Source organism: Phoxinus phoxinus (assembly GCF_949152265.1).
Source record: "Phoxinus phoxinus genome assembly, chromosome: 10".
Taxonomy (NCBI): Eukaryota; Metazoa; Chordata; class Actinopteri; order Cypriniformes; family Leuciscidae; genus Phoxinus; species Phoxinus phoxinus.
Genome location: NC_136885.1, coordinates 5,030,928 through 5,048,600, shown reverse-complemented (window position 1 = coordinate 5,048,600; position 17,673 = coordinate 5,030,928). Strand labels below are relative to the sequence as shown.

Here is a 17,673-nt window from a genome sequence, read left to right as displayed (position 1 = left end):
CTGAGACCCCCGGACTTGGGACCACCGGGCTTAAAAGTGCTGAGACCCCCGGACTTGGAAGCGCTGAGACCCCTGGACTTGAAAGCGCTGAGACCACCGGACTTGAAAGCGCTGAGACCACCGGACTTGGGACTACCAGACTTGGAAGGACTGAGACCCCCGAACTTGGGACCACCGGGCTTGGAAGAGCTGAGACCACTGGACTTGGGACCACCGGGCTTGGAAGAGCTGAGACTTCTGGACTTGGGACCACCAAACTTGAAAGTGCTGAGACACCCGACTTGGGACCACCGAACTTGAAAGTGCTGAGACACCCGACTTGGGACCACCAAACTTGAAAGTGCTGAGACCACAGGACTTGGAGCCACCGGACTTGAAAGCGCTGAGACACCTGACTTGGGACCACTAAACTTGAAAGTGCTGAGATCACCGGGCTTGGGACCACCGGACTTGGAAGCGCTGAGACCACCGGGCTTGGAATCGCTGAGACCACCGGACTTGGAAGCGCTGAGACCACCGGACTTGGAAGCGCTGAGACCACCGGGCTTGGGACCACCAGACTTGAAAATGCTGAGACCACCGGACTTAGACCACCGGACTTGGAAGTGCTGAGACACCCAACTTGGGACCACCAAACTTGAAAGTCCTGAGACCACCGGACTTGAGACCACCGGACTTGGAAGTGCTGAGACCACTGGACTTGGAAGCGCTGAGACCACCGGGCTTAGAATCGCTGAGACCACCGGACTTGAAAGTGCTGAGACACCCGACTTGGGACCACCAAACTTGAAAGTGCTGAGACCACAGGACTTGGAGCCACCGGACTTGAAAGCGCTGAGACACCTGACTTGGGACCACTAAACTTGAAAGTGCTGAGATCACCGGGCTTGGGACCACCGGACTTGGAAGCGCTGAGACCACCGGGCTTGGAATCGCTGAGACCACCGGACTTGGAAGCGCTGAGACCACCGGGCTTGGAAGCGCTGAGACCACCGGGCTTGGGACCACCAGACTTGAAAATGCTGAGACCACCGGACTTGGACCACCGGACTTGGAAGTGCTGAGACACCCAACTTGGGACCACCAAACTTGAAAGTCCTGAGACCACCGGACTTGGGACCACCAGACTTGAAAATGCTGAGACCACCGGACTTGGACCACCGGACTTGGAAGTGCTGAGACACCCAACTTGGGACCACCAAACTTGAAAGTCCTGAGACCACCGGACTTGAGACCACCGGACTTGGAAGTGCTGAGACCACTGGACTTGGAAGCGCTGAGACCACCGGGCTTAGAATCGCTGAGACCACCGGACTTGAAAGTGCTGAGACCACCGGGCTTGGGACCACCGGACTTGAAAGTGCTGAGACCACCGGACTTGGAAGCGCTGAGACCACCGGACTTGAAAGTGCTGAGACCACCGGACTTGGAAGCGCTGAGACCACCGGACTTGAAAGTGCTGAGACCACCGGGCTTGGGACCACCAGACTTGGAAGCGCTGAGACCACTGGACTTGGAAGCGCTGAGACCACCGGGCTTAGAATCGCTGAGACCACCGGACTTGGAAGCGCTGAGACCACCAGACTTGGAAGCGCTGAGACCACTGGGCTTGGAATCGCTGAGACCACCGGACTTGGAAGCGCTGAGACCACCAGACTTGGAAGCGCTGAGACCACTGGGCTTGGAATCGCTGAGACCACCGGACTTGAAAGTGCTGAGACCACCGGGCTTGGAAGCGCTGAGACCACCGGGCTTAGAATCGCTGAGACCACCAGACTTGGAAGCGCTGAGACCACCAGACTTGGAAGCGCTGAGACCACTGGGCTTGGAATCGCTGAGACCACCGGACTTGAAAGTGCTGAGACCACCGGGCTTGGGACCACCAGGCTTGGAATCGCTGAGACCACCGGACTTGGAAGCGTTCGGACCACCAGACTCCGGACCACCGGATCCTCGTCCTCCCCCGCGGTGAAAGGGGGAACCTTTTAACGGAAGGACGTACTCCCAAGAACTCACACAGCAACCCTCAAGGACCATCACAGAGAAGTATTGATTGAAAATGTTTATTTAGTCCATGGCAATAGAAGTCAATGAGGGCAAAGTCCAGGAGGTCAGTCAGATAAGCAATGTCCAAGAAGTCTCTAGTGTGGTCCTCCAGTGTACGTGTGCCTTCACAGAGCCGGATTCATCTTACTGCTGGATCCACAGTCTGGTGTTCTGTGACGGGGCTGTGTCAGATCCAAGTGCAATAGACATGTTTATTTAAACAAAACAACAAAAGTAAATCCAGGCAGAAAACAGGATATTCCAAACACAGGAGAAACTGGACTAAAACAAACGCATGTAACATCCACAGAGGGAATCACTAGACAATAGTGATGGACCCTTTCAAAAAACGCTTTGTGAAGCTTCGAAAACTTTGCAATTCATTTGTTTTGAACCAGTGATTCGGAGCACGTATCAATTTTTTTTTAAAAGATTAGTTTCTCCCATCATTATCAGATAAAGAACAAGAGAAACTCTGGGGTATAAATTCACAAGCTGACAGGTGTGGGAAATTAGTAGTTATGGTAACTAATGAGGTAACTATGGAAACAAACAAGAGAGTGATAGAAACAATGTCTTAATATGCTAGTTCAGTAGTCAGGGCACTGATTAGGGTTTCTCAAGCGCAAAATCCTACAAGTGCACTAAAACATTCGCCCCCTAAAAAGACCCACAATGCACTGTGAAAACCAGGGAGCATCGATGCTCACTATGTTCCCTAAATGGAAGTTCTGAAGCGCGAAACATAAGTCTCGTGAGCCATAACTCACTACACAAAATGACACACGGTAGATTTTAAAAAATATATATATAAACCATTATTTATTATATTTCAGCATACAAGTAACAAAGTAAAGATCCGCACACCGACAAAGCTCCCATTTACATAAATGTATTAGTGTAACGTTTCAGGCCTTTCACGGCCCTTCCTCAGACAGCATTATATTTCAGCATAAACATACAACACTAGACAGGCAATGAACATAATCTAGCTAACATTTATCATTTAAACAGCGCTGAAATGTTGCACGTACTGTATATGTAACAAGCAAAGAATTTATCATAATGTAGCAGTAATCCTTACTGTCCTAACCAGTGCCTGAATTAATGTACACAATATTGATTCATCACGTAGGAAACTAGGGAGCTGACGCACCCAAAGAAAACATGAACTAATCACAGAAAGACAGCAGGAACAATAGGACAATAGTCTCTATTAAGAAAATGATAAAAACTCCCATAACCTAGGCAGCTGAAAAGTGGTTGCACTCTATTGACGCTTTATCGGCTATTGGCTGATAATTGTTTTGACCAGTAAAGCCTGAATAAATCTAAAGGTGCTGTACTTTCTTTCCTCGTCAGAAATACCACCAGTTGAGGATCAAGATTCTCGGCGACTGCTATTACTGTATTTGTGGCCTTCCAGATTACCGTGATGACCATGCGGCCTGCTCCATCATGATGGGCTTGGCTATGGTTGAGGCCATTTCGTAAGTGGTGCATAATCATTTAATTCGTGAACTGTTCATGAACTGTCATCAGGATTGTTCATGGAAATCAGTGACTGGTTCATAACAATTATTTATAAACAGATTAAGTTGGGCGTGCTTGAATATGACAAGGTTTGACACATTCATCTGGATTTCAGATATGTCCGAGAGAAGACGCAGACCGATGTGGACATGCGTGTCGGGGTGCATTCTGGGACAGTCTTGGGCGGGGTGCTCGGACAGAAGCGCTGGCAGTATGATGTGTGGTCTACTGACGTGACGGTGGCCAACAAGATGGAGGCAGGAGGAATACCAGGGTACTGACCTGCACCTTCACAAGAGCTAAAGCTTTTTTTTTGGTTCAGAATGCTAGGGTCAGTTCACTAGATTTGGTCATTTCATAAGTTTTTACTGTAGGGCTGCACGATATTGGGAAAATAATCATTAGTTTTTCTGCAATGTACAGTAGTGACCAAAAGTGATTAAACCATCAAAAATTAAATTAAACCATCAAAATATGAGGGAAACACTTTATATTTTTAAAATATTTTAAATGCGAGGGACGAACAAAACAAAAAGTTCACAGGAAAAAGCTTACATTGACAATATACAACATAATCAGTTATTAATATTTCGTTGGTTCTCTCTTGTTTTCATAGTTTCTTTGTATGACAGCCTGGCCAAAAATTATGTCCGCACAATTTGACATTTTTCATTTCGTTATTGTCACAAATAAAACAATCGACTACTTTGCAATATGCTTACAAAATCTTTAACACATTTTTAATAATATTTGAATAAAGGGTGAAAATGTACATTTTCCAAGGCCGGACAACACTTTTGGCCGCTACTGTATATTGCAATATGAAAATATATAGTTTTTTTTCCCCAGATGACATGAATAGCTCTATTTAGAAAGAATTAATAATGATCAGGGCTGTTAAAAAATTTTTTTCTCAATGTTAAAGATATTTAACATCCGTTTTTGTTCTGTAATCCTTTGGCTGCACTACAGTATATGATTGTGCTATCATTCATTCAAGTGCTATTAAACCATTCAAGCATGATAAGAAACCCCCTCAAATCTGTACTGGTACGCATCTGTGAACAAACACCTGAAATGTGCGCATAGGAAGCCACTATCCTCGACAGTTACGTAAAGTCTTAAATGAGTTAAAAAGTGTTAAATTAACTTAAAGAGTCTTAAAGAGACAGCAGCATATTAAACCTGCTGCGATTTGCCATAAATGTTATTCTAAGAACAAAAGACAAAGAGAAAAACACTCACTGCTCTTGACTGAATAACTTTTGTAGCTTTAACAAGGATTAATATATATTAAATTTATAGTGTATTCATTATAGTGTGTGCAGTGTTTGATTACTCAATTTCTATATATTTACCTGTTAGACCTACCTGAAAATCTTAAAGCACTGTTTACAAGGTTACATGGGTCAAAAACCACGAAAACAAGAATTGTATTGTGCATTTTTGCAGGGCAAGTAAAAATCTGAACCGTCTCGCCTGGGCCAGTAGCAAAAAACCCTTAGCGTTGAGCCCTGATATTAAAGGCACAGCTAAATGTGACGTTTATTACATTAGGTTTATGTAAAGATTGTTTTAAATTCTCTTATAATGTAATGTTCAAATCGGTTGCTTTCTATTATAGCCACTAATTATAGCCAACATTACAGTCAAATTGAAAGCAACCGATTAGGGGGGAAATCCATTTAATAGAGACATCAATATCAGTATCGGCAAGACTGATACTTCATTCATAGTGCTTAGTAAAACAAATATTTAAAACATACCCTCTTTATGTTGTTTTGGATATTCAATCTGAAAGTTTAAAAATATATAAAAAACCTTAGTGTCCTGCTATTAATTATTTATTTTTTAAATCTATTGTCAGCACTTGTTTGGGAGTGAATATATATATATATATATAAAAAAAAAAAACTGTTTTACTCTTTACAAGAACCAACACAAACCATAAATTGAACAGTTAATAAAAAATCTCTTTCCACTTCAGTTTTCATAAGCCACACCGTTTCTGACCAATTCAATATAACTCTGAAATAATGTTTTTTATAATTTTATTGTGATTATTATTAAATGTAGTAAACAAAATAAGATATTGTAATAATGACCTTGTGCCGTAAAAAAATATCAGCAAATTAGTTGTATTTTACTGTAAAATTACAATATTTTTATGTCTTAATTTCCTAATTTTCGAATACATGTGTAAATGAACAGAGTGCTTTCACTTTGAAACCAACAGCGCATTATTTATTTATTTGCTGGTAACCCATCAAAATAAAAGCTTGATGGTATACCGTTTGAAAATTAAGAAATTATTGTTTTTTTTATTAATTTTATTAATAAAACAAGATGTATTTGATGAATATTTTACAGCACAAGGTTATTATTACAATATATTTCTTATTTTGTTTAATACATCTAATAATTATCACAATCAAATCATATTAATAATGATTATTTCAGAGTTATATTAAATTGCAGCGGTTCTGAGACACTGTAAATGCCGCCTTTCACTCTGACAACGGTAGCACATATATTTACCTCATTAAATCACAGCCTGTAATTGATTATATACTGTATCATGCAGCTCTTCATTCATGTGTATCCAGTGTAAATGCCCTCTGAGACACAGAGAAGACAGACGGCAGATCAGTCATTGCAAAAATGACTCAGACAAGTGTAAATGCATCTGGTTGTTCAAGCCAAACTTTACTCCTCCCTAACTGAAGTACGCCCACATACTGCCAACCAAACATGAGCGAACAGCCATGGAGAGACACATCTGGATATATGCCAGATTATCAGACCCTTATCTGTCATAATCATCATTATCATCATCAGTAATACTCAATAACAATGAGACCCACCCTTGTGAAAAAGAAGTGCGCTTAATTGTATTTAATGTGAACTTGTAGTGTACTGCAAATCTGTAAGTATATTTTTTTTTAAATTGCATATATTAATGAAATAAAAGGCCTCTTAAGTGTTTTTAAAGGGAGTACACTTATACGACTGTTTCTTAACCCACTTAGTTAACTTTAGAGTATATTTTAGATAATTTTGTTTTAATAATCTTTTGTCATGCTTCAAAGTACACTTATTTTGATGTTGACTAACATACTAAAGCACATGTAACATACTATACTATAAATACTACTACTGTATTTTAAGTGCACTAAATTAAAACTTATTACAAATATATTTAAATACATACAGGTTTCAATAGAAATGACATTTAAGTACATTTTAGTTTCCCATTAATGCTTCTCTTTATCCATATGTGACCCTGGACCACAAAACCAGTCTTATGGGTAGTTTTTTTTAAATTGAGATTTATACATCATCTGAAAGCTGAAAAAAATAATATTTCCATTGATGTGTGGTTTGTTAGGATAGGACAATATTTGGTCGAGACACAACTATTGAAAATCTGGAATCTGAGGATGCAAAAAATCGAGACATTGAGAAAATCTCCTTTAAAGTTGTGCATTTATGTTCACGATTGTGCTGCATTCACTCACAAAAATATTTTTCTGATATATTTATGGTAGGAAATTTACAAAATATCTTCATGGAACATGATCTTTACTTAATATCCTAATGATTTTGGCATAAAAAAAAATATAATGTATTGTTGGCTATTGCCACAGATATACCCGTGCGACTTATGACTCGTGACTGGTTTTGTGATCCAGGGTCACATATTTCGTAGACAATAATTCTGAAATGACATATAAAGATGTACTAATCCTACCTAAAAAGCACTCATAAGTTCAACTAATTACATTTAATAACATTTAAAAACATTACATTACAAGTATATAATTTAAAGCCTCTTATTAGTTCTGTGTATTTTTCCATATAGTTACTAATATGTATGCTAAAGTGTACTTATTCCCCACAAGGGCATATACTTAATGAACATGCTTGCAGCTCCGCACTAAACCAGCGCAGATAACAGCTGGTGAGAGTGCTGGTTAGTGACTCGATTAACTGGTTGGGTTCATCTGAGTTTTCAGCAGATGAACTGTTCGTGTTGTGTAATCAGTAAAAGAACTGGCAGTAACGGACTCAGAAAACCGGCTAAGCTTGAACTCAAACGTGTGTCTTGTAGGCGAGTGCACATCTCCCAGAATACCCTGGAGTGTCTGCACGGGGAGTTTGATGTGGAGCCAGGGAATGGTGGAGACCGCTGTGAATACCTGAAGGAAAGGGGCATCGAGACACACCTGGTGCTGGTGCCCAAGGGACCCGTGGGCAAGAATGGCATCAACGGAGTAGTGAGTGTCATTTCCTCTTACTGCACTGCAAAAAATGCTTTTCTTATTTGATATTTTTGTCTTGTTTCCAGTCCAAATTGCTAAAAATTCTTAAATCAAGATGCATTTACTAGATGAGTAAAATTACATAAGATATTATGTCCTGTTTTCTGGGGGAATTAATCAAAATGAAGTGAGTTTATGCTTAAAAAAAAGCAAAATGATCTGCCAATGGGGTAAGAAAAATAATACTGTTTCTGTTTGAATTAAGAACATTTTGCTAGTTTTGACTAAAAACTCACTTAAAGGTGCTGTATGGAGTTTTTCTACTAAAATGAATAAATTTTTTATTACCTGTGTGTGAAGGGGTTGTAATATCACAATAAAATGATCCACTTGGCGGGTTTTGCTATTACCTCTGAAAGCAAGTATTTCTATGTGAAGTCTCCGGCTCGGATTTGCCGGGAAATCCAGTGACGTGACGGAGACCTGCATGCGCTCCCGAGCGTCTCGCCTCTCGCCTCGTCTACTGACTTTGCACTCAACAGCGACGACACTGCAACTTTATGACATGGAGTCTGCTAATACTAGGAAACGACACAACACAAACTCCACATAATAATAATAAATAAAAAAAGCACGAGCACTCGCTTGTAAATGTATTGGTTGCAATCTGAAACATCACCGCTAGATGCCGCTGAAAACTCCGTACAGCACCTTTAATTGACCCTTCGCAGGGAGCTTGATTGACAGGTGATCTGATCAATCATAGTTCGCCATCCGCCATTTTGTCCGACAGAGCAGTCAGGAGAGTTAGTAGATTAACACGGGAGGATTTGAACTTGAGAAGCGGAGTGTACTGACGCCTTTCCGCGGTTAAAACAACATTCCTTCTGATGTTCATTCATGTTTATTTGATGCTATAAATGAACTAGAAGGAAGAGATGATCGGTTCACGAGCGGCTTTAACTGAGGCGACACAGCGATCTGTCACACACATTAAAGAGCCACAAAACTGTATTTATTGTTTACATTTCTTTTTTAAAATGACCAAATTTGAAAGGTGAGACTTTGTTTAATATGTTTAATATCAAAAGTTACCGAAAAGTAACCTGGTCTGTCCTGTCTGTCAGTGTGTTGTCAGTAGCTTGTCGGACATAGCGACAGTAACTAAGGGGGGCGGGTCTTTGCGAACGGTCCAGAAAACAAGACTTAATCTTAATTCATTTTACTCATTTAGCAAATGCATCTTGGTTTTATGAAATCTTTGAAATTTGGAAACAAGACAAAAATACTGAGTAAGAAAAGCATTTTTGGCAGTGTGTCATTTCCATCTCTGTGTGTCTCTCTCATCCTCACGCACTCAACTATGTTTTTTCCAGAAGCTTTCGGTGACCTCATCGAACGGGAATTCTCCACTACTGATCAACACCAAGGAGTGCAATGGGAGCGTCCACACGGCGTGCACCACACCGGAGGATCCGGAGGAGCTGGACACACGGGTACTGACACGAGGAGCTCACACACACACTACATATACTGTCAAACCTAAACTTATTCAGATGCCTTCAACATACCTCACATTATCACGGTTTATTCGCTATAGTTAAGAGTTATCAAACCAGTTGATATACTGGTTAGACTATCTCACACATGAATTATGTTGAATATCTGTCAGCTGTTAAATTTAACTGCACAATTAGATTACCAGTTTAGCTCACCAATCACCAAGAAATGCTTCATTTTGTTCAGTCTGTACACGGCGCATTAGCAATTAAAGAATAAACACTTCAGCAAAACATGGTCAGGTCAAAGTGTCTGAATAACTTTTGGTCCCAAATTTTTTATACATTTTACTGGTAGTCACTGTATGAAGAATTTTTGGTTATAATATGTCACAGTTTACTTTATTTTGCTCTCCTCACACACATCAATTAACTATAGTGTCCTGCACCCACTAGTAAAAAAAAATATCAAAAATTATATCTGGTGTCTGAATAATTTTTGGTTTGACTGTATGTTTCCATCCACCTATTTGTTTAGCAAATTTTGGGTACACTGTATATGGAAATTCTAAATTCTAAAAATGTGCACAAAAAATAATGTGCTCAATTTAGGCGGATATGTTATTAATGTTATGTTCCTGAATCCTGAACAAAAAAAAATATTTCCACAAATATATGAAACATGTTTCTTGAGCATCAAATCATCATATTAGAATGATTTCTGAAGGATCATGTGACACTGAAGACTGGCGTAATGATGCTGACAATACAGATTTAATAGACAACAGTTATTTTAAATTGTTTAATTAAACAATAAAATAAGATACAGTTTATAAACAAAATAAATCACAAATAAATACATAAATAAATGTATATTTTTTTAAAGTTAAATATTAGCAAAAGACACAACATTCAGAAACATTAAAAAAATCTTACTGACCCCAAACTTTTGAACAGTCCCATATTTCCATAAAATTGCTTTTTTTATGATTCAGGGAGAAAACCGATATCATGGGATATAGTTCCTTATTTGGTAGTAGGGATGTGCAAAACTGATCGACTAGTTAGTAGTAGTAGTAGGTGACTAATCAAAGCCCTGTATATTTCCATGACTAGTATCACCTTTTAAACGTTTTACTTGAAAAGTTGATGTGATGTATTTTTTTTTTTTTATGTTAAAATAATTCTGGGTTAAACTTACACTAACAAATACACCTTAAAATAAAGAGTAAACTAAAAGTGTGACAGGATTTTACTAATTTGAAAATAATCAACTAACTGCTGACTTGCCGGAACAACTAGTTGACTTATTGTTTTTAAAGAAGCCTGTATAATTACAGGACTGGCGTAGAAATAGCCCTTTAAACTCTATATTTCAGTAAGTTGTGTAATAGCATGATCATTTTAGACACATTTGCCAAAAGTAAAATTCTTATTGGTCCAAAATGTTCTTCAATGTCTACACAATTTTTTTTTTACTATTCACAAATCATTGTAATATGAAATATGAATCTTCATAATTATTGTGAAAGGATCTATAGGGATGCATTGTTTGCTTTGTGCATTGTGCTGATTTTTTATGTGAAAAAAGTTTTTTCTGAATTTGTCATGATAATGGTTTTGGATATGCATGCAGATCACAGATTATAGACGTGTGTGTGTGTGTGTTTGATCACAGGTGGTGAACCCCTCGTTCCCGAACCCGCGGCGCCGGTTACGTCTGCGCGATCTGGCCGAGAGAGTGATCGACGCTCAGGAGAATGAACAGGAGCTCAATAAACTCCTCAATGAAGCTCTGCTGGAGAGAGAGACCGTACAAGCGTACGTAGTGTGCGTGTGTGTGTGTGTGTGTGTGTGTATTTGTGTGAGTGTGTGTGTGTGCTTGCGTGTGTGTGTGTGTGTGTGTGTGTGTGTGTGTGTGTGCGTGCGTGCGCATGTGAGTGTGTGTGTGTGCGCGTGCATGTGAGAGTGTGTGTGTGTGTGTGTGTGTGTGTGTGTGTGTGTGTGTGTGTATGTGTGTGCGCGTGCGTGTGTACGTGCGTGCTTGTGAGTGTGTGTGTGTGTGCACAGGTGGATGTGTGAGTGTGTGTCTGTTCATGTGTCTGTGTTTGAGTGTGAGTGTGTCTGTGTGTGTGTATGTGTGTATGTATGTGTGTGTGTGTGTTTATGTGTGTTCCACAGAGCAGAAAAACGCATGTCAGATAATAGAGTTTGCACTAAATGTAATAGTAGAGTAATGTTTTGGGTTCGTCGACAGCATCTGTAAACGTGTTTACAGGAAGGCATTTAAAATATAAATACACAGGCCATAAATCAGTGTCGAGCTTAACTTTCTTTAAAGTACACTTTAGCATACTTTAAAGAGAGAACATATTATAGAAATTATAGACTTCAAAAGAACACTGAAAAAGAGTCCATGAGGCCTTATAATTCATTAATATTATATTATCTGCAAATACGTTTTAAAAATATACTTTTAAGATTTGAAGTACTCCATTATATTTTCTACATTACTACACTATGTTATACACTACTACATTTTTCACAATGGTTGTGTGTGTGTGTGTGTGTGTGTGTGTGTGTGTGTGTGTGTGTGTGTGTGTGTGTGTGTGTGTGTGTGTGTGTGTGTGTGTGTGTGTGTGTGTGTGTGTGTGTGTGTGTGTGTGTGTGTGTGTGTGTGTGTGTGTGTGTGTGTGTGTGTGTGTGTGTGTGTGTGTGTGTGTGTGTGTGTGTGTGTGTGTGTGTGTGTGTGTGTGTGTGTGTGTGTGTGTGTGTGTGTGTGTGTGTAACTCGTGTGTGCTCTTCAGGCTGAAAGGGAAGTACACTAATCGCTTGTCTCTGCGCTTCACTGACCCGGAGCTGGAAACGCGTTTCTCGGTGGAGAAGGAGAAGCAGAGTGGAGCCGCGTTCAGCTGCTCGTGTGTTGTGCTGCTCTTCACTGCTGTCATGGAGGCCCTCATCGACCCCTGGTCAGTGAAATATTAACAAATCACCACACAAGCACTGTCAAAGGTCAACCGAGGCCAGTCAGAATCTATTCACAGTTATTACAGCATCTGTTTATTGCTCTAAATATAAGGCCCTGTTGCTATTACGTTTCCCTTTGTCCCTGGCTTTGAAATATCCATCTTCATTTAAGTCCGGGAATCATACGGCTTTCCGGATTCAATTAGATTCGGATTTTGATTTGATTCTGATTTGTCTGCGCAGACCCCTGTGAAAAAGAAGTACACTTTAGCATAGTTTTAAAAAGAGTACTTATTGTGGAAATAATATATTTTAAGACTATATACTCAAGTGCAAACTGAATGTTTTTAGACACCTATTGTATTTTTAATTATTATAATTAAAATGTATTATAGGTTAAATGTATATTAAATGCAATTAGTTGAACTCAAGAGTACTTTTGTGACTCACTTAAATAAAACGTATATACTGTATGTCATTTTAGAATTATTTATATTGTCTTAAATAATTATAATAATTTATATTAGAATTAAAAATATGTGAATAGTAAACTAAAATAGACTTTAATGTAATTTCTATTGAAACTTGAATGTCTTTTATTTAACTATATTTGTAATTACACATTTGGAATGATGAAGTTGCAATTTTGTAAATTTAAAATGTATTAACTTGAAGTGTAATATTAGACAACACACTATATTACATTGTAATCAAGTACTTTACATTTGATTTAGTATGTTAGTCATCACATCAAAATAAGTGTACATCTTTAAAGCAGTGTACTTGCTTGTAGTAATCCAATAAGAGAGATGCATAACGCAGAATGAATGAAGATTACACTTTTAATAAACACCAGGAACGAATGAACATGAATTGTGCCATTTTTATTATTTATTTATTTTTTATGCGAGACACTACAGGTGAATAGGGTAAAATGTTTAACTAGCAGATATCACCATGAAATTTTCCCAGTTTATTTACCTACATTAAGATGAGAAAAAAATGTATTACAAGTTTTCTGTAATTTAATGTTTAAATATGCAAATTAGGCAATATCTAATTTTTTTTATTTAATTTTTTTATTAAGCAAACAATACAAATACAGATAAGTACATAAACATAAGAAGCAACAACAAAAAACAACAAAAAATATAAACAAATATAAATGTGAAAAAAAGCAAGTATCGGACAAATAAACTAGTTAATGACAGACAAGAGTGCATAATACAAGAAGAAAACAAATGAGCCAACAAATAAACAAATATATAAACATAAAACAGGGCAATACGGATGAACCTGTCTCTATTACATACACATATACTCACATACACATACATATAGACACATTGTATATCTCCCCAACCAAAATGTGTAGAATTGTAATTTAAGTAGTGAATGTGTGATGTTATTGTTATTATTTATTACTCACTGTTTGAGAGGAAGAGAAAAAAAAAATATATATATACATACATACACATATACATACATACACATACCTATACATATACATACATACATACATACATACTCACACACACACACATACATACAAAAAAAAAATAGTAATAAAAAAAAAAAAAAAAATACAAGGCATATACAGAGTAAAAGGGATATAGATGGGGATAGATAAAAAAGAAAAACAAAGAAGAAACTAGAGATTAAAAATGAGGAGGGTGGAGAGATAAAATGGCTATTGCATGTTTGCTTGATTTCCTGCTGTTTATGCACATTCCAGTGGAACGTGGACATGCACCTCCCACTCCAAGATGTCTTGTAAGGACTCACCAACGCATATTGGCCAGACCTTCCGGGTCATTACTACATTAGGTCGCGTCTCTGCCTGCACTTGGATAAGACTGTTTTAAGTGGTATCTTAGAGGGGCTCACCAAAACACAGGCAATATCTAATTAAATATCCCAAAAAATTGGATAAAGCCAGGTTCAAAATTATTTTTTCATTGTGTTCACATATAAGATGGGAAAAAAATTACAGAGGGATTTATGGATATCTACTTTTGTTATCCTGTAAATCCGAATATACTGTCAATAGCCTTAAAAAACGCCATGTTTTTTGGAATATAATGTTATATAAATCAGGCTAGGAATAATATATTAACAAATCCCTCTGTAAATGTCTTCATAAGATAACTAGGTACAATACTGGAAGGTTTGGTGTATATCGGTGCGACTGAAGTGGAGATTTCGGACTTGGAGAATGAGAGAAAAGTCATTTTGAGAAAACGGGCATTATCATCAGCCAATGAGATTTTAGTTATACCTTTTACTTTCACAATTGGTTGCTGATAAAAAGGAAATTACCATATTTAGATCCGACAGCATTGGACAGGAGAAAGAGTTTTCTAGCGGTGTGTGTGAATGAAAGGGAGCAGACAGAGATCGCGGATCATGTTGATTTATAACGGCAACTTTTGTTGAATTTCGGATAAATCTACAGACGCAAACAGACACAGTGCAGTAAAATAAAGACCTAAATGTGTATTTCTGACTTTTTTTCACCACAAGTCTGAAAGAAGACATGTTATTGAAGACAAATATCCCAAAATCTCTAAATTGAGCAGATCCGTTTGCGCTCTGGAGACGCGTTCGGTCTTTCCAGTGTGATGCCACTGTGTTTTTTTTCATTGCTGTATTACTGTGTGTTCTGTAATGTTCTTATGTCTTTCTTTCATTTTCCCGTCTATCCATTCTTGCTCTGCACAGGTTGGTCGCAAACTACGTGACTCTGGCCGTTGGAGAAGTCTTGCTGCTTATTCTCACTATCTGTTCGCTGGCAGCCATTTTCCCACGGGTGAGTTACTGTTCTAACACCTCCCTTAACCAATCACACTCAGCTGTCACTCAAACATATGTCACGAGTTGTAAAGTTGGTTGCAACTTCCGTTTTATGTCAACGATCTCAAATGCATCTCATTACGGTCAGTGTTTGGAATAACGTTAGGTAACAACGTTATTTTTTCAGTAACGGGGTAATCTAACTAATTACTTTTCCCGTCGTTACAACGCCGTTAACATTACTGGACGTTAAATGCGGTGCGTTATATGCATTGATTGAATAAACTGTGTAATCCGATTCCGAACGCACCCCTGGCTCACAGTTAGTGAGGAGGTGGGTTAATAACGAGGTAAGCGATTATGATTGGCTAAGGCAGAGTCATGTTTCATGGTAGCCAATCAGAGCCAGTGTTTTTACACACATGCCAGCACACGCGCCAGGCGCGACACACAGACACACAACAGCTAAACAGATTTGACGTAGCACCAGAGATGGTCGAGTCAGGAGCAATCCGATGAAAAGTTGGCATTTTCAAGGTGGAGATATAAGCACTACTTCAAATTCATTGTGGTCAAAGGCAAGAACCTGCATGTAATGTGTACATTATGTCCAGGAGCGAAGACTTTGTCGACACCCGTTGTAAGCAACTCTAATTTAATGAAGCATCTCACATTGACTACGTTTACATGCAGCCAATAACCCGTTCAAAACCGGAATATTAGCAATAACCCGGTCGCGCACGGCCATGTAAACACCGACAAAAACCCGGATATGCTCATATCCCGGATATTATACCTGGGTTACCCCTTTTCTTGTAAACGCGTTTCGGCATATCCCCATCAAAATGTGTGTTCTGCGCATGTTCTATTCGCAAGGAATCTTGGTCTTTTGAGTAGAGACGGCGCATAAAAAACCCCGCGTGCAGTATAGCGGAAGTAAACAAGTCGAGGTTAACATGGCGAGACGCAGCACAGCACCACACTTTTGGAGCGAGGAGGAGACCAATTTCTTTATTAGTGTGGTGAAAACCAAGATTATAATGTCTTTTATTGGATCAGTACCAGCGCCAAAGCGCAAACAAAGACTATCGCTATCTGCCCCAAACTATTCATTATCCGCCTGCTGCTGCTGCTGCTGTTGTTGTCTTTGGATACAGGAAGAAGAATCGGAAATGACGCATATTGCGTCTTAATGTTGTCCGTACGTCCAGACGCTAACCGTGCGTCGCCGTTTACATCGGGATATTGGCGACTGATTACACATTCCATGTATACAGGAGTAACTCTCTCTGCTCACGCATGTAAACGGGTTATCCCGAATGTTTCAGAAACCCGAATAGTGACTTTAACCCGACCATAACCCGAATTTTAACAGCTTGTAAACGTAGTCACTGACACACGCATCTACAAAGCTAGTGGCAAAAAACACAGATACCTCCACCACAGATGCTAGTTCGCCAGGTTGTTTTCTTGACCAGTTGTCTCAGGTTGAGAGAGTTTGATTTAATTTGCTAGAGTTAAATGCACTTTATATGGTGTAACTGTTTACTTTTCTTACAAATCTAATACTTGAAGTGCAGGATAAACCTCTTGCTGTCTGTCGACGTGCAATAAATATCGAAAGTTATGTACAAACGCCCGTCTGTTCTACTCATTTCAACTGAAAACTGCTCACAAAAATCCAAATTCTTTGGATTATAGCAAAAAAAATTTTTTACAGTAACGCAAATAGTTACTTTCCATGGTAACGAGTTACTTTTATTATAGAGTAATTCAATTACTAACTCAGTTTTTGGAACAAGTAGTGAGTAACTATAACTAATTACTTTTTTAAAGTAACGTTCCCAACACTGATTACGGTACTAACATTTTGGACCTGATTAACATGTGTTCATTACTTCAATGAGCGCAGGACCTCAGATGAAGCAAACTCTGAATCAACATGTTCTATATATCCTAATCATTTGTTAACAACATGTATTGATTACATAAATGAGCTGCGTTAAAGTGAAACGGAATAAAAGATTGTGTCGACACTTTCTGGTAGAGCTGTGAAACGATTAATCGCGATTAAAATGTAAATAAAAGTTTGTGTTTACATAATATATATGTGTGTGTACTGTGTATAATTATTTTGTATATATAAATACACACCCATGCATGTATATATTTGAGAAATATTTGCATTTATATACTGCATATATATTTTTATATAATTTATATTATATATAAATATAAATATTTTATATGTAAATAACAAATTTTTCTTAAATATATACATGCAAATGTGTGTATTTATATATACAAAATAATTATACACAGTTCACACACATATATATTATGTAAACACAAACTTTTATTTTGAATGCGATTAATCGTTTCACAGCTCTACTTTCTGGCATTTCCATCAGCTATAGCGCTAGGGGTGTCACGATTCTCCAAATCCTCGATTCGATTACATTTTCGATTCTAAGGTCACAGTTCGATTCGATTTTCGGTTTTTACTCTCTTTTTTTTTAGCACAGGTTGCTATACCATTTTTAGACCAAACTTTTATGCAAAATATCTGACCT

At 38.4% G+C, this 17,673-nt stretch overlaps 1 protein-coding gene across 1 annotated transcript in view; it reads left to right on the top strand.

Moving 5' to 3' along the window:
• The window catches only part of adcy3a (adenylate cyclase 3a), a 51,337-nt gene that overhangs the window by 15,533 nt on the left and 18,131 nt on the right, over nucleotides 1-17,673 (top strand). Inside the window, exons 5-11 of the mRNA XM_079625745.1 lie at nucleotides 3,409-3,536; nucleotides 3,695-3,853; nucleotides 7,691-7,856; nucleotides 9,218-9,337; nucleotides 11,019-11,161; nucleotides 12,148-12,309; nucleotides 15,029-15,116. Of these exons, the coding sequence (XP_079481871.1) occupies nucleotides 3,409-3,536; nucleotides 3,695-3,853; nucleotides 7,691-7,856; nucleotides 9,218-9,337; nucleotides 11,019-11,161; nucleotides 12,148-12,309; nucleotides 15,029-15,116 (966 nt within the window). The remainder of the gene's footprint in view (nucleotides 1-3,408; nucleotides 3,537-3,694; nucleotides 3,854-7,690; nucleotides 7,857-9,217; nucleotides 9,338-11,018; nucleotides 11,162-12,147; nucleotides 12,310-15,028; nucleotides 15,117-17,673) is intronic.